A 26475-nucleotide genomic window follows, 5' to 3' on the forward strand; every position below is an offset into this window, starting at 1 on the left:
TTTGTAGTTTCTTAATGATGGTAGGGATGTCACCTGATTATAAGCAAATATACATAACTACGTCTTTTAAGTAAAAAGATTGTGGTACGTCGTAGGTAAATCGGAAGGGTTATGACGAATGATGATCATAATGACGAAGTTATCGGAGGAATGGGTGGGAAAATTTTATAAATATTATTATCGAATACTGTTAACACTCGCTTGCATATGAATGTATTTGAACTGAAGTAGTAATTAGAATTACCATATATGGCTAACATAAGCGAATAAGGCTACAGAGACGATTATCAGAAAATCCCTCGAAAACTAATTTTGAGATATTTCACAGATATAATATTTCAGTCCCCAATCCTTCAAAGAACCACAGGAGAACAATCTTATTACTTTGTCAGTGATTGATGATGTCTGTAGACTTTCTAGTTAGATAATACGAAATAAGTGTGCTTCGGTTATAAGTCATACATCATACAAAATGTCCATTATTAAAGAATGATCCATTGTTTTATCACCGATATTTACTAAGATTTAAATCTTATTTACACATTTTTAATACAGCTGTTAAGATAAAATGTGAAGTGTGTGCCTTATGAGTTGCAAGTCAAAAATAATTACTTCTTCTCCTTCCATTGCCTACTGGTTTTTTTTTCTAAATCTTTCTTAATCTCCTAGAAACTTCAATTCAATGAATGTAAATATTAATTATAAGTTATAGTTATACAATAAAATAAGTAAGAGTAATTAATAACTATAACTTATTTTATTGACATGTATATTGTATAGTTACCTACGTAAACACATAAAAATAAATCTGTTAGTGAAATACTTCCTTATATTCCTAAAAAAAATTCACATAGGTAAGTAAAACATGAACAAAAAAAAATATGGTATCTATTTATACAATAGTTAATTAACCATTTAATTAAGGCAATGATAGATAACACATTGAATTATTCTACCCCTCTTGAAATAAAACTTTTAATTGCTTGACACTTCATCTTTAGCATGAATGATGAAACGCAAAACGCATATTCCAGCATTTTATTTGTATTCCGTATTACATGGCCTTACAGTACCTAACTACAACAAGGTAATGAATTATTCTAACTGATAAATAGAGGGCTATATATTTATGTTCGTGTTAATTGCAAGACACCACGCGAGTCTTCGTAAACTCATGTCCAGATAGCAAAAGGAAATAATTTTTATAACTACTACGCATTAATCTCAGTTCTATGCGTGTTTGATTAATTAAATTTATTGGATATTTCCTCAATTTGAATAATACATAATATTTTTGTATAACCATGTGTGGTGAATATAAATAATATCTACCTTTCATGTTTCGTTATATTCACATCATATAACAGAGAGGGAGCAAAGGTTTTAACTGTTGATTTAATAATGAATATGGATATGGGTAGATACTATTTTTTAAGTACCTACTTTCATATTATTTATTTGTTAATTAAACTTTGCTTTAAAGATTGATGCTCAATTTTTATTCGTAGGTATATCTCTTAGATATTATTTCAGATTAAACTATACCCGGCGCGGCCTAAGATGATCCCTATGACAGTTCGTCTTAGTGATTGCTCGTATGATGGATCGTGTCGATACTTTACTATTTTATAGGCTAAGGCGTGGTTTGCATTCAGCCACGTCGGTAAACATGTTTTTACAAATATTATAAAATGAATTTTTAACGTCTATTATGTAAACGAAACGGTAAGTAAAACGAAAGTTTTCCAAAACATAAAAATGCACCTTATCATTTTCTCGTAATCTTTAACCCGTTTAACACAGTGTATATTATTTTATCATGAAAATGGAATCCCCCATTTAATTTTTCTAAAAAACTTATATTATCATAGGTAAGTAAATTAACACGAACGCTAATTAATTAAGCTGCGATCTTCTGTTCCATTCAATAGAGAATGAACTATAGCTTAAGCATGGAAAAAATGTGAACTCGTTTCCATTATCGAAATTTGTTTATCGATACTTTCCGCAATAGTCGATAAATGCCAACGATGTAAGTTTTGAAGGACGTAAACGTAAAGTCAGATTGATATAATTTCTCGTAAATGTTAAGAATTGTTATAATTCCAACGGAATATCATTGTAATGGCATAAAGCTACGTAAAAATTAATAAATGCCATTTTTAGACGCCTCCAATACGTTTCTAATTTAATGGTGACGCCATTACAAGTTTGTCTCTTGAGAATAACTGTCAGTGTCATAGGGATCATCTTAGGCCGCGCCGGGTATAAAACAGTATTCGTTTAATATATGTTTAACAATTTACAATTTTTTTAATATCTATATATTTCGGTGTGCAACTATGACTACTGCTAAAAACCTCCATATTTTAGCTCACGTAACAACATCAACATACAACATCATACAAGTCCTAAAATGCCCAGTAAAGTCCTCTAGGAATCGTGGTCCAAAGGTCACAAGGAGCTGATATTTATCTCGCATGCCTTGATTAAAACACGGGTAACAGCCATATAATATAATGTCTCACTATTAACTCAAGACTCTTCCTAATAACTTCCCCGCACATCGTTCAAATTAAAGACTTCAATCTTCATCATTTAAACACGTGTTCTCATAAATAAGTGGAAAAAACGGGGTAAATGACATGAAAACTTGTAATACGGAATGTATTTTTGATATTCTGCCAGGAATAAAATTAAACTAAATTTCTCGGAAAGGCGACTTCTGCGAAATTGAAAACAAACTCAATTACAGCCAATTGTATTTGATTATAAAGTCCAGTATCGTTTCTTTAAAAAATTAAATCTTACTTCAAAATTTAATTTCGCCTTTGTAGTATTTCTCGCTAACCTGTCCAATTGCTATCCTATCATAATAATACTATATCGAGATCTTGAAATAGCTTTAATATTCAATCATTTATATTACTTAACTTATTATTTATTACTAACTTAAAAGTTTGTGAGGATGATTGTATGTTTGTTACTCTTTCACGAAAAAGCTGATCTCAAATGTATGAAATTTGGCACAGATATAGAATATACTTAGTCTGGATAATTGCCAGCAAAACCGCGAGTTCCCGCTAGTGTGGAAATATTTTGGGTGGTATACTTAACATTTACCATATATCCCATATAAAAGAAACTTAGTTAATAACCGTTTACATTTAGGTAAACAAAAAAATAAATCTTATGTACTTGAAATTCATATAAATCGCTTAATTAAAAATTAGGAACAGGTGTGTTCCACCATCATAACTAGATGCAAGATAACGAGGTGGGATTTAATTTATGATTTTATGTGAAAGCGTTCTTGAATCAAATTTAGATTAAAAACATTTTTTATAAAACTATAACTTAACTGACAGAACCATGATTACGAGTTAGCCTATACCTACTACAAATTCATTAAAACTTGTTAACTAGCAAGACATTAAAAATTAAAATATACTCGCAATAGTTTTATTAAATTTCATTAAAAAAAACACATCCTCCAATATTTATAAAAGTTTTAATAGACTAGCACTTGCTAGATTACTAAAATTCAATATATCTTTCTATTAAAATTCAATTTCTTTTATTCCGTCAAGGTACTAAACGTATAGAAATATATTTCAATTAAATTATTTTCGATTCGAGAAATTTCAATACCTTTTGATTGCAATTCAGGTAAATCTATCTTTGTTGCTTATTTATGAAACAATTTCTATGAAAGAGCGATGTTTTCATCATAGAGTCTCGATTCATATTTCTTATTGCTTTTATAGCAAAACAATGCAACCAATTTCATAATATTGTACAGAAATAAAAAGATAGAAGCGTTGACGTACAAAATATTGATTAAATACTTATAACAGTTAAACTAAATCTAGATACAGATGTAACCCACAACATTAATACATGTTATTGCACGACTCATAATGCGAAACATTAGAGAGTGCTTTACGATCGAAAAATTTGATTTGCCTTGGTTCCGCAACTATTTAATTAATTACACGATTGTTAATCCACGTAATATCCTAAAGCTGCTGATGTGCACATCATGATTTAGATAATTTAATGGAGATTAATACTGTAACTCCTAAAAATTGATTCAAGGAAATTAAACTGAAAAGAAATGTAGAAATAGAAAAGGCGTCAATCAACACTTTTTTCGGTTGAGACACGATAGCTTGTGTAAAACTTAATTAATTTAATTGCATTATTTTTTATTACATATGTAGCTGTAGATCTACTATGTGGAGATTGGTATTGAAAATGGTGATATTGTAGCATCTTTTAATAATTATCAACGAAAAACTAAAATTATATTTTCTTTTCGGTAAAGGAATGAGCATTATGAATCGTGCACTTTTCGATTCACCGAATTATTTTAGGTATTTTATTTTATCTATCCACAGATCAGATACATAAATTGTTCTGCGTTCATAATTCATAATTATTCAGATTTTGTTGTAATATTATTTAGACCATATCACCATAATTCATAGGACATCCTCAAAGATAAACTTCATCAAAGTAAAACGTACCAGCTATAGCGATAACTCACTTTCCTCTCTCCAGGGTTTGCATCGGAGTCAGTAAATCTATTTAGGAGCAGTATTTGGGAAAAACATTATACTAACAAAATATTCAGCCACAAAGACCATTCGTTTGTCTTTGATTCTATTTTATTAACCGCCCACAGGAACTACACGATGTTTGATGTTGATATGAATAAAAGAAATAGTAAAAAAAACGAATGACAAATCACTGCAATCATATCTACTGGTATTTTTTTTCGAATGACAAATCACTGCAATCATATCTACTGGTATTTTTTTTCGAACTGTTTTTAGACACTTAATTTAAAGTACGAGGCTATAACTTAAACATACTAACATATTTATCAAGTATAACGACCATATTACCACGCAATATATCATAACACAATTTTAAACAAAAATGACATCGAGCGTAACGTTTGAACTTTGAAGTCGGAATTTTTATCCATAATTTTCATCTTTAATTATGTTTAACGTTATGTAGATCTCAACTTCAAAGCGGCAATTATAGAAGAACATTCGCATGTTATATATTGCAGTCCATAAAGACGTTTCAATGGATATAAGAGCTTGGTCTATTTCAATCTTCACCCACTGCGTTATATTTTATTTGCAATCATACGTCTGAGTGCGAGGTTACTTATAGATTGCATAATAAGTCTGGAAGAGACTAAATTATGGCCTCGACGTTTCCGTTACTAAAATACATTCTTCGTTCGTCTGGGAGATGACAAAAGATGACAGTTTTTTGTCATTCTATCTGTCTGTAAAAAACTGTCTGTAAAAAATTTGCTCTACTTCTTGATTCAAAATAGATATCCATGTTTCAAAATTGTTATGCCGACATTTTAAAGGTTTTAGATGAATTTGTTAGTTACTGTCTACATTAAAAATATAAAAATCTCTATAAAAATGTCATCTACACTAATACCTACATATTACACCGAGGAAAAGTTTAATTTTTTGTTTCCAACAACAAGCTTTTACCTAACGTCGGAGAGATGCACATTATTTTTTGCACTTTTAAACGGCGACATTATTATGAAAGTTTTTAAGTACTAACTTCATTGGCCTGAAATGCATTTTGCGTTACCTTTAAAGGTATAGGTAAGTAACATTTCTCATTCATATTTAATAAAGTAATAGTTTCATACATTATTTTCTCAGAACAATGTGATTTAAATTTAATAAATAGAGGAATTATATACAAAATTAGCTGAGGAAAATTCTAATAGCAGAAGAGTACCTTGAATTACTTTGACCTTTAAGAGCATGATAACTTCTGTAGGAACAAGAGTGTCACAGCTAACTTCTTGCCAAGATACGTCAAGTGACATACAAGTCTGGGCAAACTTAATGGAGATTTAATTAAGAAAACATTATCTATTGGAGAATTATTTTTATAGTATTTTATTATACCTATACTCAGCTGTAATATACCCATATATTTCATTTTATTGAATACTAGCTGTGCTTCGCAGTTTCACCCGCGTGGCTTCGCACCTGTTGGTCTTAGCGTAATGATATATATCCTCTAGCCTTCCTCGATAAATGGGCAAGGAAAGAATTTTTAAAATCGGACCAGTAGTTTCTGAGATTAGCGCGTTCAAACAAAAAAACAAACTCTTCAGCTTTATAACATTATAGTATAGATAAAATAAAAACGTAAATTTCAACCTGCAGCAATCAATAATTACTAATGACTATAAGAAAGCAATAAATCCTCAAACATAGCATAAGAACAAGAACAAAACTTGATAAATATTGTGACGTAACAAAATGAACGATGTCATCTATCTTCATTCAAAAATGTTTTTGCTTGTTACACGCTATCTGCGGTATTCACAGAAATAGATGAACAAAATATTGGGGTCATTGTATGTGGGAAGAATCTCTGAATAGATGTGTCAGGTTGCATAATGATCGCTTTTTAAGAGATAGGGAAGTGTTACTTGTCAACGTGGATAATAATTCGTTTTTATTGTGCGTGAAAGTGGTGTTGGAGGATTTCATACAACGCTCTCGCAGTAAATCTTACGTTATATTAGGTAATGCTAACAAACCGCAGTTAGAAAGACTTCATATAATACTACAAAATTCAAGAGATTAACGATCGAACAGGCGAATAAACTGACAGTCAAGACAGTTTGTGTTAAGTGCTGAAGAAGATTCTCAAAACAAATGGACAGAAATAACATACAAAAATAATTATTTTACTAATTTATTAACATGCAAATTCATAATACTCAATCGGGATAACACATAATTAATTATATGGATTAATTATAACAGGCGCCATTACCATGAATGAATATGAACAAGACTGAATTCCAAACAAATCATTAGACTGCGTCCATTATTCATTTATTCACTGGATCTCCATTTTTTCATTCACGTCTGTTTGCATAACTTTGGAATAATAACATCGTCTAAGGCAGTGACTTTCTTAATTTGAGCCGTCAGAACTTCCCGTTTCGATTGTTTTACGTAACGTTCTCATAAGCCAGCTACTCACGTACCTGCAGCAGGGGCAATATTGGAATTGCACCCTTACTGTAACTGTAATGTATAGGCAAGCAGGGGCAATTTAGAGACCAGCTGAAATTGCTCCAACCGCCGTGCAACCGAGATTGTTCCAATATTGCCCCTGCGGCAGGTACGTGAGTAGTCGGCTTTAACGTTATGTGGTAATGAAATACTAATTAAGACATTAATAACCTAAAAGCTGGAGCGAACAAAGTTACAACAATAGAGTTTGTTCATATAACTTCATTATAAAAGCTTATGAATGTGCCGTAATAAACGCTTGAAACAAAATTTAAGCATGCGAAGTTGTAAGCAGACCTAATAGACCGGGAGATACTGACACAAAATTTCGAGTCATTTGTAACAGGATGGCGGTTCTACAGGGGTCTTAGTACGCAATGACAAAAAGAAAAACGATGGCGTGAACGCTGGTACCGGCGGCTTAGTCGCGTGGGCGTTAGTCGAACTCGTCGGAAAATAGCGAAAGTCAAACGATTTGTAACAGTATGGCACTTATTTTTCCTGTAAGTTTGAGGATCAACAAATATAAATACAATATTTCAAAGATCTAAGTGTTGGAAATCCTCACTCATATAAATTAATAATAAATTAAGTTTTCAAGTATAACAGCACTTTTTCCCCCTACTAGAAGTATGGCAAATATAATAATGGTCACATTTTATCAAATACTCTCCAAAAATCCAAATGCAATACTGGTACAAAAAGTTTGGCGAAATAAAAATTTTTTGCAGATTTTCGGCGGTATGGCGACCATTTGGAATCGTCTGAAAAGTATGGCATGGCGATTTTCGTAAATGGCTGCACGACGATAGTTACCTGTGCAAAAGTTAGCCTGGTACAAATGGTTGAATAATTGTTTTATTTAAATCAACACATTCGCGTCGGTATGGCGGGCTGTAAGTCACACCGGAAAAGTATGGCATGACACTTCCGCCTACTATTTTTTATGGGCTAACGGTAAATTCTAAAATTTTTGTGTTACAAATCGTTTGACTTTCGCTATTTTTCCGACGAGTTCGACAAACGCCCACGCGACTAAGACACCGGTACCAGCGTTCACACCATCATTTTTCTTTTTGTCATTGCGTACTAAGACCCCTGTAGAACCGCCATCCTTGTTACAAATGACTCGAAATTTTGTGTCAGTATCTCCCGGTCTATAATGGATTATGAAAGAGAAAATGATGCTTTTGGTAGTAGGTAAGTAAATATGAATTGTAAAATTAAATTATTGTAAGAAAATTCATAGGGGACTCGTTTATCTATAACAATAACAACAACAGAAAGAACAACATATTTTCTAAATATTGGTATTATTTTTTCAGTGATTTCATTTAAATCCTCAAGTATTTATCGTATTGTTTTTGTTTTGTTCACAAAGAAAGTACCTACAAACAAATTGTATATTAACAAACAAAATTCGCATTTGAATTTATAATTACAAACTCACACGCTAAATCAGAAATAAGCTGTTTAAAACTGATATATTAAAAGTTATGCCCTATAATTTTACGCCTCGGCAAACTTACGAAACCGGTTGAGAAATGTGATTATCTTATCTCTATAAACCTATAAAATTTAAGGGTTCAATAAATATTAATACAGCCTGCTATATCACGCTGATTATGAGTATCGCGATGACAACGGCTTCCGTTGTGAAACACGTATTTGTTGAAACGAAAGTACGAATAAAACTATTATCTTTCTATTTATCGAGTCCCACGTTCCTTATAGGGTTTCGTGCAGATGGTACGTAATCGTTTGTGTTTCGAGAGTAACAGTTTTCTAAGCTGGTCTTTTTTTCATTGGTGAGAGCATTTGGTAGGTCGGTAGTAATTATATTAAGAACAACAAATAGGTATTTGTATTTGCACTGAATTTAATGTTGTAGATTTAAAAATATGCAACCTTTCAGATAAAATAATAAGCGCAAACAAGAAAAAAAACTTTTAACTTTACCCTATCATCTAGTTCACGCTAATTGAGCTCTAAACATAACAAATTGCTTAAAACTTTGATAATAAAAATATTTCAGGTGCGGTATGCACATAAAACTTTATTGCAATCTCAACATCATTTACCCAACCGGCAACTATATTAGCATACTAACCATGTACTGGAATAAAATATTGCGTTAATCTTGTAAAATTTTAATTTATAGTACAACATACAGTTTATCATATTTAATCGGACATCACTATAACTGTAGTAACGAAACGGTGTTATTAACTGATATCGACTCGATATTTAACTTGCAGCCCAGCACTAACGATTATAGTTAGTAATAGCTTCGCCTGCGGTTCTCTTCGATATTTTATCTTAATGACTCATTTACATTGGTCGTTTTAACGAAACTTATAAAGGGGATTTCATTTGCGAAGAGTTCTCTACAACACTGGTACGTCTCTTGCTTTTATTTGGACAAATTTGCTAACAATTCTCCAAGAATATTATAGACCCATATAAAAGCGACCATAAAGGCTTTAATCCCGACATTATCCCCGATTCATGACTGCTACAAGTCCCTATACGTAAAAATCAATAACAGAAGGCAAACCAACTTAACCGTTAGGTACATAAAATACCTTCTCTACCTACAATCAATAATATATAAATTTCTAAAATATAGAGCATCACATTTTCATGCCCTGCAATATAAACACAATTGTAATTTCAAAATATATTCTAAAATGCATCAATTCCAAAGCATTCTGCAGCGGGATACGAACAATCTACTGGGTTTATTATTTCAAACGTACTGTTATATAAACCATTTCTGCAGACCACTATTCAGAACTAAAATTATCCCGTGGTCGGAACGGTTAACTGAATAAGTAGGTATGTGGTCAAAAGGAAATGACTTCGTTTTACAATTTTTGCATATTTTACGGTATTTTATGAAGCGCTTACAAATAATCCATAATAATAAGAGTTTATAATATAATAATATCGTTCTTCCAAACAGAGCCACGTGTTATCTTTACCTACCTTTAAAATACTAGGTATATATTTTACTATTACATATCATTAGTATCCACAATTACTACACCTGCACCATTTTAAACAGTCAACGTTCTTTGTACTAATTTATGGATAAAACATTATCGTTGTTATTTTTAAGAACCCATAGCAAAGAGTGTTTAACACGAACATATAGAATTAATAAAATATCATTATCATTTAGGGCAACGTGTAAATCATTGTCACATAATCTATCTAGTTAGTATAGTTGTTGGAACCGAGTGGGAGGTAGTTGTTAGTAAATCGATAAAAACTTGTAAAGTGTTAGTGCGCGCCTAGGGTGAACGGTTATGACAAAAGTATTTTACACTTAATTATTAACAACTGACTGCTTTAAGCTTTATTATTTAAAAGTACAGGCACTAAATGAAGAGTATCATATACATATTACGTTAAATCATTCTAATTAAAAATATATATAAGTATATTTTTTTAAATATTTTATCACTTCGATCTATATACATCTATAAAATCTCTCTACTAATCATCTATTTTACTTTTCGCAAAGCGACAGTTATATGATTGTACTAACAAACATTTTTAACCCATTTCAACCACATCTGCTTGTAAATAATAAGATGATATTAAAATTAAGTTACGATATCCGTAACGTTTATAAAACGCTACATTCACAAAATACCAGAACATTTGAAGTGCAAATTCGCAACACCGCACCGTTGAAAACAACAAAACCCGTGAACGTAGCGTATAATACGTCGAATAAAAAGGTTTTCCACAAAAACTAGACAAACGAAATGTAAATACACCGAGACTAGTTTTATTTGACTTCAAACGCTTTGTTAGTGTCCAATGGAATATTTATACCGTCGAGATTCGTTCCGATTTCGGTTTGATAATACGTTTTGTTCTGAAATGAATCGCTCCTTGGTTAAATAAAGAGTTTAAATTAATGTTTATGGCCCTAGGAGATAATTACTTCATTAAATAAATTTTAATCGCAGTTTATTGTAATATCCAATTCTGATGTGAGCAAGGAACAACTTTGCCTTCTTTTTAAAGAAAGTTAGATTACGATAGAATTGGAAAACTTTGATCTAGACTAGACTTCAACAAATTTGCTACAACTATTCTTAATACTATTTTAATTCACACAGTCTAGTCACAATTTATATTTGCATTTCATTACTCCTGTGATGATTTCTATTAAATAATATTATTATTACACATATGATGTTTATTTTTAAACAAATGCATTAAGTAAACTAGCTCCCCGACTATTTTCCAGAGATAAGTCTGCGAAAATTATCTCTAGAATCTTCTTTATTCATTTAGGAAAGTCCTTTAACAATTTATTGTCTTAAGTCTAGTAGATGTTTTACAAAATGAAACACTAACAGGTACCTAAGCTTCCGCTTGGAAGTTGTCAAGCCTCGTTACCTTTCTCCAGACGTATACTTTAGTATTGTTAGGAATTTTCCTAGAACTTTGGGACTTTTAACGATCAAAATTGAGTTTATATTTTGAATTTGACGAACATTGTATTAAATGGTCTGTTTCCTAAACCTGTTAGTTTTTAAGACAACATAAAATTTGTAAGAATTCAACAAACAAAATAAGAAACCTTCAAATATATTTTTATATCTAGCTCCGTTGAAAACGCTGTTAAAAAGCAGATATAAATAATATTCCAAAGAAGAATAAACTGGTACAACGCTTTAAATAAATTGCAACGTCATATTGATACAAAATCGTACCCAAGAAGTAAGTGATCGATCCACAAACTACTAACCTTTTTCAAACCAGCAATTCTTAGCGCTCGCTGCAATTTCGCGGCTCGAGACGTGGAAAGGTAAACAATCGGCACCGCTTCGCCCGCCTCCAGCTCTATATCGAAATCATTAACAGCCCCGCAAAACTTGTAATCTTCCATGCTTTTTATCTCCTTCATTAGTTCACCATCCATCCCCTTAACTTCCCCTGTCACGGGGTTCACGTAGTACTCGAATTTCGTGTTGTCGAAACTGTTTCTAGAACTTTTCGAAGCGTCGCTATCATCATCGGGGTATGTGATTAAATAATTGTCATTCACAGCGCTGTGCTCATCGACGCCGCAATCTTCGATGGTAATTGACGGTGTTTTAGAGTCAGACGACGAGAAAGAATAGGCACTCCATCTGAGGCCATTGAACAATTGTCCGCACTCCATCGTTATTGTATAGTTTATACTATGCAACTGATAAAAAAGTGGGCGTTAAAAGGATATCGAATTTCGCTAGACTACAGTCTATAGTCTATACGATATAACGTTTGAGGCCATGAATGTGTGATTGAAAAATATATTACATAGTTTAAATTGTAAAAACTTGATATTATTTTCCTGTCTGATAATGTTAAATATATTGTTCAAAGCTAATTCAAAAAATTGTGTTATTATCACGCTTATTTTGGAATTCAAAATATAATTCGCGTAATTTTTCGATTTCGCAAAGGCAAGTATTTGAATAATTAATTAGCACAGGGAGATATGGACCCTCGTCAACCAACTCTGCACCTGTCTTGAAGCGACTGGCTGTATCATACGTCAAAACATTTAACAGCCGCCTATTGATATGTAACACAATATTTTTATACAAAAATTTTATCTAACATCTGTTATTAAAAATAACTTTTTTTTCTGTATGTAAAGCGATTTATATTTGAAATGCTTAAATTTACAAAATTTTTATATTTGAACTTTATTTTTACACGTTGATATATTTAATGTTTACGATAAAATTCATTCAAGAACGTCAATTTGTATTTCGGCATAAACCTCACTGAAATACATGATTGATTATTTTATTTAAAATACAGCAACCCAATATCATATTTTATCCGTATCTATGCATAATTCACTTCCCAAGCCTCTAACCCTCATAATTTTAATACAAAAATATGCGTATACTTTTAAGACTGTCTGCATGTTACATCAAGGGAAGCCAGAGAGAAACAAATATTTGTCATACGAATGAAATTACTCGTCTAACTCGGTCTTATAGTCTAAGATCCCACCGCAGGATCAGTGCGTTCATCGGTTTTTTGCTGAAAACCAAATTTTTATGTATATTTATAATTAGGAGAATATATATCGACTAGGTTGCCAGTCAAAATTTGGCCGCAAGCATGTTTAATTAAAATTTTTCTAATCGATTTTTGGGAAAAAAATTCGTTCACTTGTTTTTTGAATAAAATGGAGTCTACATCACGTCAAATGATATAAAAATTCTAAAAAATCACGGTTGCCGCTTTTCACCTGGCCGCAACATCTTGGCAGCCTGGTGCAAACAGGTATGATTTCGATTCATTTTTACGTTCATAACGCACATTTATGAATCATATATCAAATTAAAGCGAATTTTTTTCTATTTATTAGCATATATGGTTGCCTAATTAAATCCCGCCATAAATAAGGGTTGCTGGCTTTTAAAAATTATAAATATAGGATTAGTGCGTTCATCGTTTTTTGCTGAAAACCGAATTTTTATGTATATTTATAATTAGGAGAATATATATCGACTAGATTGCCAGTCAAAATTTGGCCGCAAGCAAGTTTAATTAAAATTTTTCTAATCGGTTTTTGGGAAAAAAATTCGTTCACTTGTTTTTTGAATAAAATGTAGTTTACATCACGTCAAATGATATAAAAATTCAAAAAAATCACGGTTGCCGCTTTTCACCTGCCCGCAACATCTTGGCAGCCTGGTGCAAACAGGTATGATTTCGATTCATTTTTACGTTCATAACGCACATTTATGAGTCATATATCAAATTAAAGCTAATTTTTTTCTATTTATTATCATATATGGTTGCCTAATTAAATCCGGCTGCAAATAAGGGTTGCCGGCTGTTAAAGATGTTGAATATTTAAGGTTGAGTGTAAACATGCTTGCGGCCAAATTTTGACTGGCAACCTAGTCGATATATATTCTCCTAATTATAAATACATATAGTTACATAAAAATTCGGTTTTCAGCAAAAAAACCGATGAACGCACAAATCCTATATTTATAATTTTTATAAGCCAGCAACCCTTATTTGCGGCCGGATTTAATTAGGCAACCTTATATGATAATAAATAGAAAAAAATTAGCTTTAATTTGATATATGATTGAAAGAAAGAAAATACGTTTATTCGGCAATCAGTAAGACACAATCATCACAAAACATTAATAAAAGCAAAACAAAAACATACATAAAAGAAATGGAAAACAATAATAAAATAAAACAAAAAATAAATCAATGTAATATGAAAGTGCCCCCGTATCGCCAAAAAGGACCAAGTTCAGCATGTGCCAGGCATATTATGCCTGGCGCTGGTTTTCAACAAGATCCCTTTAAGATCCGACTCACGGACGTGAGACGACGCAATGATAATAATAATTAAAATAGTGTTTATAATAAGTAGGTAGTGCATTTTGAGTGTATGAAAATCATATATATAAATATCACATATAATTATAAAATAATATAATAAAATAATACAATAAAACAGATATAGGTACATATATACATTACATTATATCATATTAAATTACACGCAGGCCTAAAATAAAGAACATTGTCCAAAGCTAAAAACACATCAAATATAATAATAAAATTCAGTGAGAGAACAGAACACGAAAACAGAAACAGAAACTGGACACTAGCTTATCCTACGCTGCTCATCGATCAAGTAGTTTTTAAGGTGTTTCTTGAACGTGTTAATATTAACCAATAACCTAATCGGTGGGGGCAAGTCGTTCCATATTTTTGATGCTGCATAGCGAAAGCTGCCTCTAAAAGTAGTCGATCTATGCTGAGGAATAATAAGTGGCTGAGCGCAACTTCTGCACGCAACATCCCGATTATTGGTTGTCCAGTTTAACTTTTCATAAAGGTAAATGGGCGTACGCGTCTTGATAATCCCAAACATAAGAGACGCCAGATGCAATTGGCGCCTTGCCTTTAGCTTGAGAATTCCATGCTTATTTAAGAATGGCGTGACGTGACTGCGAGGTGGAATTGTGTAACAGTAGCGCGTACACGCATTCTGTACTCTTTGTACGAGCCTTTCGGTTCTGGCCATGAGACGTGGACCGTAGACAGTATCACCGTAATTAAGTTTAGATAGAACCAAAGATTCTATCAAACGCACTCGAAGGTCCTCCGACAGGTATGGACGCACTCTATACAAAGTTTTTAAACGGAAAAAGCAATTACTAACTGTGTTAGTGATATGTTTCTCATATCTTAGTGAGCTATCTACATAAAGACCTAGATTGCGCGCCTCGTAAACTCTCTGGATTGTCTTACCTACGATTTTAACATCAAAAGGTGGCATAGATGTGATATACTTTTTTGCACCGAATAACATATACTTTGTCTTATCAGGATTTAACACCAAAGCATTTGTGTCAGCCCAATCTGCAATACGTGAAAGGTCATCATTCAAGTGTTTTATAGCATTATCAAAATCATTCGGAAAGAAAGAAATATAAACCTGAGTATCATCGGCATAAATGTGGAACTTACACTTTTTTATTGAATTAACTATATCGGCCGAGTATAAAATAAATAGGATGGGGCCCAGAATAGAGCCTTGGGGAACACCTCTATCAAGAAGACCAAAATCTGAAAATACGGAGCTACCATCATCCAATCTGATTTCGACACTCTGCTGACGGTTGTATAAATAACTGTGAAACCAGTGTACTGTGCTATGGCTAAAGCCATAGTAACGCAGTTTCGACAGAAGCAAAGGAATACTTATACAATCAAATGCTCGGGAAAAATCAAGCAGCACAAGGATGGTACACATACCCTTATCCTGAGCGGCCAATACATTGTCCGTTACGTCCAACAGAGTTGTTGTGGTACTATGGCATTTCCTAAAACCAGACTGAAATACGGGAAGCAAGTTATTGTTCTCAATAAACTCCGTAAGTTGCCTACAAACAACCCGCTCCAATACCTTCGACATGCACGGCAAAACACTTATCGGCCTCAAGTCCTTGAATGAAACAGGGTTACGATTCTTAGGCAGAGGCCGAACCAATGCTTTTTTCCACAAATCGGGAAACGTCGACGTCAAAATGGAGCCATTATAGTCCGTTCGCGTTAAGAAAATAGTGATTCATCGTTGTCCGCCGGCCTGGCCACGCCCCAAATTAGAAAGTCGCGTTCACAGTGACCAGTTGAAATCTGACCTTCGAACAAAACGGTTGTGTATTTTGCGTGACTCGTTCAACAATAAATTTTGAAAATGAATACTTCACCAATTCGAAAGAATAAAAGTGGATCAATAATCCATAGCGGAGAGAGACGCATAATTTACAATGTTTATAAGTACTTTAAATTGTGTGATTTGATGGAACACGCAGAACAAAATTCTTTCATAATAAATGTAACTGAAGAATCTAGCGATACTGAATAGTGATTTAAGTAATTTTAAGACATTTTTTTTCCATTAATAATAATTTAATGTTTAAAAAAAATGTTTGTACTTTTTCTCCACTGTGAATACACCCTCAACCTGTAGTTGCACTGATGACTCACTATTTTCTTAACGCGAACGGACTATAATAATCTGTGTTATAGGTTTCAAGGTGTGAGGCAGAGTAAGCAGCAGCATATTCAAATTTATTCCATCACAACCCCCAGCGTTCGACGCGAGTCCCAGCAAATATTTTGACACAGTGTCTTCAGAAACAGTTGTTAATTCAAAAACCGCCTCGCTGTGCAGATGGGAGTCGAAGAACATTAAGGACGTTGAATCTACAATAGCACTACCTGGGACTTGTAAAAAATGCTGATTTATTTGATTGGGGCAGGACAGATGTGGTGGGAGCTCATTTAGTTGTTTGCGAGGTAAAACATTAGATTTTATATTTTTCCAAAGCACCTGAGGTTCATTTATTTTATCATTTATACTAAAACGAAAATAAGCTACTTTTTCATTATGTAAAGAGGACACGACGAGAGATTTCAATTGATGGTAGTAATCCTTTTTAGAATCTGTCTTAGATTTCCGATATTTAGATAAAGCGGCATCGCGTAACTTCATCATGGTTTTTATAGTGTCAGTAATCCAGGGATGTGAGGGCTCTTTGAAAACGATTGTCCTAATGGGTGCATGTAAATCAAACAGCGCAATAATGCACTTTGAGAAAGCCTCAACCATTGCATTTACTGAGTCCAGATGCATGAAATTATTCCAATCTATTTTACTCAGGTCTTTATTTAAACTTTCTCGACAAATACATTTAAGAGGACGGAATTTAGTTACATAAGGTTTTAATCTATTTCTTTTTATGTTGAACTCACACATAACGACAGAATGACCAAGACTAGATCTGTATGGTTCGACTGTAACGTTCCTAGCCTGCAAATCCGTGCAAACTAAATCGATTAGAGTTTGACTGCCTTCAGTAAAGTGGGTAGGAGCAGAAACAAGCTGTGAAAGGCTCAAGGAAGAAAGAAATTCATTTATTTTTAAAAATTTAGAATCATTACAATTTATCATATTTACATTGAAATCCCCCAACAATACACAATGATCAACTTTATCAAGTGCACTTATTGTGTCAGTCAAAGTATCCAGAAACAAATCCAGATTAAGCCACGGCGGACGATAGGCTGTTCCCACCGCAATATGTTTACCGTTGACCACTAACCTCAGCCACATTTGTTCAACCGATTCACAGTTTGGATTAATTGGGATGGTTATCGTTTTAACCTTTAAACCACACCTGACATAAAAACCTACCCCGCCACCACGGCCCGAGCGCACCGTCGCAGGCCGCGGGACATGCCGCAGTCGGTATCCGGGAACAACAGGAGCGCGACCGTCATCTTCTGCCCGTAACCACGTTTCATTGATGGCGAAAATGTCAAAATTATATCGCACTACCATCGCAATAAAGTCATCATGAAATGTGCCCAGTGAACCCACATTATGCAATCCAACTATAAGGTTATTCAACACCATTGCTAATGTTACTCACTAAAAATAATAATAATAATAACATGAAATTAAATAAATATAATAAAAAACGGTAATAAATATAATAAAAAGTTAAATGTTGTATATAAAACGATAACATGGCAATAGAAATATATATTATGTATAAAAGTATGTATAAATATTCATTTAAATTGTATCTTCTCAATATCATTAATTGCACCACAATAATAAAAACAGGTGTTAAAAAATAAAGGTTCAGTTTGAGGCGAAAAGTGTAATATGTAAAATCTATACCAATGCACTTATGCGATACAAAACGTTTATACAATATAATATTATCTGTTATTAATAATTCAACAATGATATAATATAGTAGGAAAATACCACAATTCACAACAATATTAAACATAACAATACAATAAAAGTACATTGAGACAAATAAAAAAGGATGATCGTTTAGATACTCCACAATATAATGTTTTAATAACAATAACAAAAAATATTTTAATTCCTTATAAAATGAGTAGTTCAAAAGTGGTAACAAGTAATAAATAAACAAACCAATTAACAATGAATAAATGAAATGTTTAAGCAAATAGACTGACAATATTATTAACCCGCCATTGGTGACGTGAATTTGACTTACAGCGTTGGTGACCCCGGTCTCACGCACCGGGGTTTTTGACTACGAGTTTATCTGTAACTTACGGTTCATGCTACTTTTCATTGGGATAGATATAAAATTTGATCTTTTATTGTCAATAAAACATAGGTATTTAATAAATCAAATCTCTTTTATTAGCATAAGACAACATCTTTGAAATAACTAAAATTGTCAAGTATTTTAACAAAGTTTTTTTAAAACTCAAAAATAAAGCATCAATCTTAATTATTTAACAGTAAAATTAGGCTTAGTCAGTCTTATGACACTGAAAACATAAAATGAAGTAACATAAATGGTAATACTTCGACCAAAAAAAAAAATATACAATACTAAAATCACTCATCTTCAACAGCCAAACAACTAGAGCAAGTTATTGGTATTACGTGCGACCTGGTTCGAAATTATCTGGTTCGAAGTCACTTCCAGATTCACTTTCCGATGACGTTTGTAATCTGTCCTCATCAGATACTGATTCTTGCAAAAGAGCCTCGAGACGACACTGATTACTTTCGTAAGACATGCTGAAACAGTGTTCACAATTTGAACAAAAAACACGGAATTTCTTGTAAAATATCGATCAAATCTAGCAAAACGCTTACTAATAATAGAATTATATGATTAAACTATAAATTACAACAACAGCTTTATCAAAATAAGTAAAATAAAAAAAATACACAATAACCATTTTACTTACTTAGTTGGTGACGCCGGTCTCACGCACCGGGTTGGGGCCAAAACTCAGTAACGTGCGCCCGCGTCGCTGTCGTTGGGTAGGGGTAGGGTAGGGGGCGCGAAATTAGGCAGCTACTCGAAACCACAGTGCAATTCGATAAACGGTGACAAAAATATTTGGGTTTCTTTAACTGCCCGGTCTCACAGACATATGAAGTCACCAATGGCGGGTTAAGTAGTAAATAAACATTTCTACAGCCGCGCACGGCGCAACACAATATAAAGCACAAACAAACATTATAGGAATTATCGCATGAACAATTATGGTAAAGTTTTATATAGATATATGTATAAAAATGTAATTTTATAGTAGGCAAGGCACTGCAGGGTATACATATTATTAATACTGTGTCCATTAAGATAATAATAATCTGAAGGTATATAAGCAATAACAAGAATAATATGATAATATAACAAGAATACAATACCAATATTACAGAGTAACGGTTAAAAACAAAGATGAAACGTAAAATTCTATGAGTTATATTATTTGCACTAAAAACTTTAATAATTGATTTAATGATCAACTCTATATTATGCTGCGCCAAATATACGTTGTATATCTTCTTCGCAACGGATAAAGCATACAGAATCGTCGGGTTTGTTTCTAGCGAATATGCGACCCCGCTTTGACCAGACATAACGCCAACCACGACTAGTGCCCGCTTCGCGCGCCATCCGAAACAACTGGCGGTTAAATTTAGTGAGACGTTCGTTAATATAGAAGCGCCTGGGTGGGCCCGTCATATCCAAGTCGGCAGTGGTGGCGCCGCGGCGCACGCGTGCACTCCTCAGCAGATCGTCGCGCAGCTGTCGGCGCGCGAGCCGCACGACTAGCCGCCGCGGACGGGGCGCCACGGCCGCCGCGCCCTCTGCCGGCCGCGCTCCGATACGCTCAGCGCACACGATATCGTGCGGTTCAATTTGGATTCCGATTTTTGAAGCAATTAAGATAGTCGTGTGTATTGGGTTTTCTCCACTGGTCTCGGGCAAGTTAGAAATCTCAATGTCATTCGCCAATAGTTCCTGATCTCTGTCGTTAATGTCGCTTTTTAATTGATTAATAATATTATTAAAACTCTGGGATGCGCTTTCGGGAGACGTCTGCATATGTATATTTTCTAGGACGGTCATGCGTTCCTCCAGGGCACCGATACGACAGCCGTACTCTAACATGCTGGACCTAAATTCCGCCAACTCATCATGCAGCGTCTTAAATTCACAACGAACTTCGCGCAATATCTCCTCTTTGATTTTTTTTAGTTCCAGACAAAAGTTCACTGAAACATCCCGACCGGCTGTGCTATTGGGCGAGGGAGAGGTGTTCTGCACATGATCGTGTCGCCTCACCGGGGTGTCGGATGAATTATCACGTGCAATATTTTTTTTACATTCGGGACACTGCCATAACGTCGGTGTTATTCCCGTAATAGATAAGCCCACACAGGCACGGTGATAGACGCCTTTACATTTATCACATTTAGCGGCATCTGCCGGCGATAAGAATTTACCGCATCCACCACACTTGGGCATAATCAATTATTTTTAAGTAGTTCTGCACAATATCGATAGATGTCGATAGTCTTGAAGCCGGTCAGTACCAACAGATGGAGCTAGCCTTGATTATAACCAGCTGATCAGTGTTTATTTACTTTTTTCATACGCAAATATAATTAATGCTATGGTTCCAGAAAATCAAAATTACAGACCTTCCTTACTACAGATGCATTAATTTGGGCTATATATTAACTTGATTCTTTCAAACACGTACCACATTAATTAGTTGAGGGGTAGTTTTAATTCAGTTGATCCGTTACACAATTATACTTTAATGTTTTTTAGTATTTCCACTGAACACTCAACTTTGCCAACATAATATATGAAAATTTAAAAAAAGCACTTCAACATAACATTGAGATTAAAACTTTTAAACCGTTTACACTATTTTTATTTTAAATACAACAGTAGACTATCGTATATGATTCATAAATGTGCGTTATGAACGTAAAAATAAATCGAAATCATACCTGTTTGCACCAGGCTGCCAAGATGTTGCGGCCAGGTGAAAAGCGGCAACCGTGATTTTTTAGAATTTTTATATCATTTGACGTGATGTAGACAACATTTTATTCAAAAAACAAGTGAACGAATTTTTTTCCCAAAAATCGATTAGAAAAATTTTAAGTAAACATGCTTGCGGCCAAATTTTGACTGGCAACCTAGTCGATATATATTCTCCTAATTATAAATATACATAAAAATTCGGTTTTCAGCAAAAAACCGATGAGCGCACTGATCCTGCAGCCGGATCTCGTACTATTAGTGAATCTGTACTCGCCTTGACGTTTTAAATAAATCCACAGACGCAACAAGAGAACGTAAATGTCAAATAACAAAACTACGGCTGCGACTACGGTCTGCATTCAATGTAAACTTTTGGCATTGCCAAAGTAAACGTTTACGCTTTAATTATTTTTAAAATATTCAATTATAAATCCCCATAGCTTACGTAATATTTCGTTATAATTTACAAACTATTTAGAGCACTATGATTGTATTTAATAATTATTTCTTGAGTTTAACATTATATTAACAACTGTCCATGTTTGCGTAAGCTCCAAACATACTATGTACATAATGTAAGTAGATAGATAATATAAATAGTTATCCCCTTTAACAGCCAAAACTTATAGGAAAGTAACTTAGTACAGCAAGAAAGCTAAATGTCTGCCTATACATAGACCGAAGCAGACACAATAAGCCGAATCGTAAATGTCATATAACAAAACCACGATGCGATGTCGTTGGCCGCTGCACTCCAGTAATTGCATTCCGCTCCTTGCAATAGGATCCGTACTAACTCTGCTTTCTTTCCTCATTCCTTCGACCTATTTCAGACGAAAATTACGTAATACTCCCTTACAATTTATACTTTTTGTAATTTCTTTGTGGTCACAATTTTAAAAGAACTTGGAACGAGATTGAAATCGTTTTAACTTTGATGATATCAAAAATAATTGATGTAAATCCAAACTATTCTATTTTGGCACTTCCATAAATTATCTTAATTGAGAATTATTCTTTAAAATTTAAGTCTATGGTATGTACATATAGATATTTATTCAGATAATAATTAATAATTATGTAGTTTTAGTTTGTTGTAAAAATTTATCCCAATGATCAACAGACAGTAACGATAACATCGTCTTTATCTACCTAACTGGTAAGCTTTCTGTCTGGATCACTTCTAAGATGATCCCGTCACTTGTACAATTATCTCTCACCTGTATTGTGTGAGATAATGACATCCCGAACAAAGAACGTCTAGCACCGTGAAGAATGTTATGATATTCATGTCGTCTGTTTGTAAACACGCTCTGACGCTCGTATAATCTGACCTATTGTTTGTAGTTGGTGCCTACCCTTCGTGATGTATTGCGTGTTGTATAATAATATATTATTAAAGCTAAGAAAGATGAATGGAAATATAGATATCTTTTAATCTGCTTCATTACTATTTGCGGAGCAAAGTGAAATATTTTTAACGTTACATTTATGTGTATAATACCTCAAAATTTTACCTTAAAAATTAAGCGGCAAAATATTTCTAAATCAGTGACTACCTAATTATTATCACCATATAATTAATAATCACTAAATTACCGACTATTACACGATATCCTTTTAACACAACACTTTTTCACTAAAAACCCGAAAGAAATATTGCGAATGTAGCGCCGCGTGCGCCTGCGCATACGCCGCGCGCGTCGAATTCAGACTGAACGCATCTAAATCTGAAATAAAGTGGACTTAATACTGTATTTTCAATTTTCATTTGCGTGTCAACATCCGTACTGACTCACTCATTCACATCAAGCTTTAATTGTATGGAGCGGTTATGACATTGGTTATTATCTGTATTGTTTAACGTATTGTAATAATGATTGCACTTATTCATACAGGTAAAAGGTTGGTCGGGTTTCAAATTTTGTGTATTTTATCAGTCTCTTTTGAAAATTAAGGGGCGATTTTTCAATGCTTGGATAAAACTTATCCGTCCAATAAAGTATTACACGATAATATTAAAATGTCACGTAAACTGTCAAATACGGGCAATTAGAATACGTTTTTAAAATGGTAGTTTTATACATTATTCGACGAATAAGTTTTAACCAAGGATTGAAAAATCAGCCCTTAGCCAATAAAAATAACCTTCTGATTAAATAAATAAATATACGACGTTTTCTAGATAAATATAACTTTATAACTACAGAAGAGACTCTTTCCTATAAATTTTCTATAAATTTTCTTAAGTTTGAGCTCAAACTAAACTCATAGAATACCTATTTTTATAACAAAATATTATATCAATTAAAAAACAAAAAGCTACGCACAAATTAGACATACCACCAAACTCGTTTTGTTAACAGTGACCTTGCTCAGTCACCATTGTTTAATCAATAAAAAGCCACATACAAAGTTTAGTGCGAAATAAATTGAATACGTTGCCGCGACCTTGTCTGCGTTCGTATGGATTGAACCCGTGCCAAGATACTCAGAATCTCGCCGAGGAATCATTGGAAACCATAAATCTAAGGGCTATCTTGTGTTTTTTGAGATATTCAATCTGTTGAGTTTCCGCTTTGATATGTTGAGTTTATAGAGAGTGTTATGATACAAAATTATCGTATGGCTAATTTTGGTAAGCTTTATTTCGATATGGAAATGTTATTTGATTTTGAAATTATGGTTTTGAAATAAATCTCGTTATCTTTAATAGGTTGCTAATTAATTATTGAAGTGAAACTTCCTTATCGGGGTTGGACAAAAATTTAGTGTAACATTTTTGCGCTACGCCGTACGCGTGACATTTTTGTGTTACGCCGTACGCGTGACATTTTTGCGTTACGCCTTACTCGTGACATTTTAAGGTCATAAAGAAGTTTCACTTCTTACGTGTGTACTCTAGTACACGCATACATTTTTTTTTATACAAAAATTGATAATGTAGCGTTTACCAACAGCTTTATAAACTTACTTTTACTGTATTGAAATAAAATATGTTAGTTAGTTTGATTGGAGTACGTAAGTAGGTACCATACGCATGCATTAAATTCTGCACCATTTCAAATTTAACCAACACTAAAGGTCCAAAAATCCATACGGAAAGCTACATCTGAAATTCCTTAACGGATTGAATAGTGTTTACAAAACACTAGATGTAGGTGTTCCGTAGGTATGCTTAGTTCCACGGTCAATATTTGTTGAGAAATTCCCGCTGCTTGTTTTGCAATAAATCACGTACTTACGAATATATTTACTATTCACTTGTAAGCTCTTATTTAAAATCTAAACATACATGGTGCTCATAGGACTTTAAATAGTAATTCATGTTTAAATGTATTCTTGTAAATCCAAAGGATGAAAATTTTGTTGATATTTCTCGATAAACTGCAGAATGCATTTGGCAAAACATTTTAGGTACAGAGACAAAAAAGTTTTCAGCTCGAGCTTGTTTATTAGAACAAAACATGGCAGATTAATTGGCACGTTCAGATAGTATTCAATTAATAAAAACATTTTCCATCTAACAACTGGGGAACTTTTAAAATCCATTTAATTTGTCTTCCAGTAAAGGCAATACTTATTAGCAATTAGTAGTAAGTATTAGTAAGCAGGTAGTATACCTTTAATATAAGGTATTTTCATTAAAGAAAAACCAGAATCTATATTATAAGGCAATTAGGAACATCCTCAAAGATCTTAGGTAAGTAATAACAATTAGATAGAAATGTTCGCTTCAGGCAGGAAATAGGGATGTTAATTTTCAGATATTCTAGTTTAGGAATATTGCATATATACCATATCTACAGACTACAGTCTACACAGTTATCTATTTTAGCATGTGTACACATCCACTGAAGTGTGCTCAAAGCCAATGCAAGACTGTATTGTACAATATACACACACGTTTATGTTACGTAAAATATGGAACAATGCGGATATTAGCTGATCTTTCTATCCACGAATGATTGCTTATGTACTGGTATAATAATAAACTACAATTTTTCAGGTGTCAATTCAAATTATCTGTAAATGTAAAATTTCAGGAAATTATTCTTCAAGAAGTATTACCCTATAAGTTATAACATCCAAATATGCAAACATGTACATTCAAATTCAAATCATTCATTTGTTACTTAATTAATATTAATAAGATAGCAATAAGAAAACTTTGAAAATATTAAAAGACTATAATGAAGTTGAAATCCTTCTGACTTATTAAATTATAATTCATAAGTCATAACTAATACGTTTTCATAATATATTCAAACAAAATTACCCCCAAAATTAACAGTGAAAGCCCTATCAAGCACGTCTTATTACATAAAGGGACAATAATTGAGGTGCGAACATGTACTTCACCTATACGAGACATGTGTACATATCACATATTCGACATAGAAATTAGTACAAGGAATATGAAATCCAAAGCGTGTAGGCAAGACTTACATATTCAGGGCGTCATAATAAGCTACTTTGACAAGACAATTACGGGATTTGCTGCTGAAATATGTGATTTCCTAATTATTATCACCATTATACTGTTAATTGCACGTCAAATATTAAATTATCTTTTAGAAATTCTGTTCTTACCAAACTTCTAAGAAAATTGCTTTGCTATAAACTTATACAATAGATAATAGCGTATTTTCTTGTGTCTGATTTTGCAGAACCGTTCTAGTTTTAAAATAAAGAGAAACAATTCTTGAAGCACGAAAATATACTCGCTTTAATAACTGAAGTATTTTGTTCTAAAAATAAACAACTTATCGATACGAACGGGAAGAAGAAATAACTATTATTTTTATTAAAACTTAACAGTTATAGGTATTTATATAACTTACCAAAGGAAATTAGTATACGTGCGTGCAATGTAAAAAAGAATTGCACTGTAAACGGCCCCTTCCAGTAACTTTGCCTAGGAAGCTTACGTAAAAGAAAATCTAAGCTTATCTAATCAT

The 26475-nt window shown here is 33.1% G+C and overlaps 2 protein-coding genes across 6 annotated transcripts in view; both read right to left on the minus strand.

The window, feature by feature from the left end:
• Window positions 1–26475, minus strand: part of ASPP (Ankyrin-repeat, SH3-domain, and Proline-rich-region containing Protein) — a 231322-nt gene that overhangs the window by 87797 nt on the left and 117050 nt on the right. The window contains exons 1-2 of one of the 5 annotated variants that reach the window (XM_090104152.1): window positions 23118–23191; window positions 11863–12306 (exon numbers count right to left, since the gene is read on the minus strand). The exons of 3 other annotated variants lie outside the window; for them this stretch is intronic. In XM_090104152.1, the coding sequence (XP_089960278.1) occupies window positions 11863–12279 (417 nt within the window). In that variant the 5' untranslated portion in view covers window positions 12280–12306; window positions 23118–23191. Of the gene's footprint in view, window positions 1–11862; window positions 12307–23117; window positions 23192–26475 lie in introns of those variants that run through there. One more of the 5 variants, XM_090104154.1, reaches the window with a different exon arrangement.
• On the minus strand, window positions 19985–20983 carry LOC149907099 (uncharacterized). Its single transcript, XM_090103701.1, has one exon. It carries the CDS (start codon window positions 20981–20983, stop codon window positions 19985–19987), a length of 999 nt encoding a protein of 332 aa, XP_089959827.1.

This window comes from Colias eurytheme, chromosome 7 (genome assembly GCF_061535395.1).
Source record: "Colias eurytheme isolate Ceu_HAF_F1 chromosome 7, ilColEury1 Martin Lab GWU primary, whole genome shotgun sequence".
NCBI classification, from domain to species: domain Eukaryota; kingdom Metazoa; phylum Arthropoda; class Insecta; order Lepidoptera; family Pieridae; genus Colias; species Colias eurytheme.

Bases quoted from the DNA above. Each gene is read 5' to 3' on its own strand.
- LOC149907099 (XM_090103701.1), bottom strand. From the start codon at position 20,983: ATGCCCAAGTGTGGTGGATGCGGTAAATTCTTATCGCCGGCAGATGCC.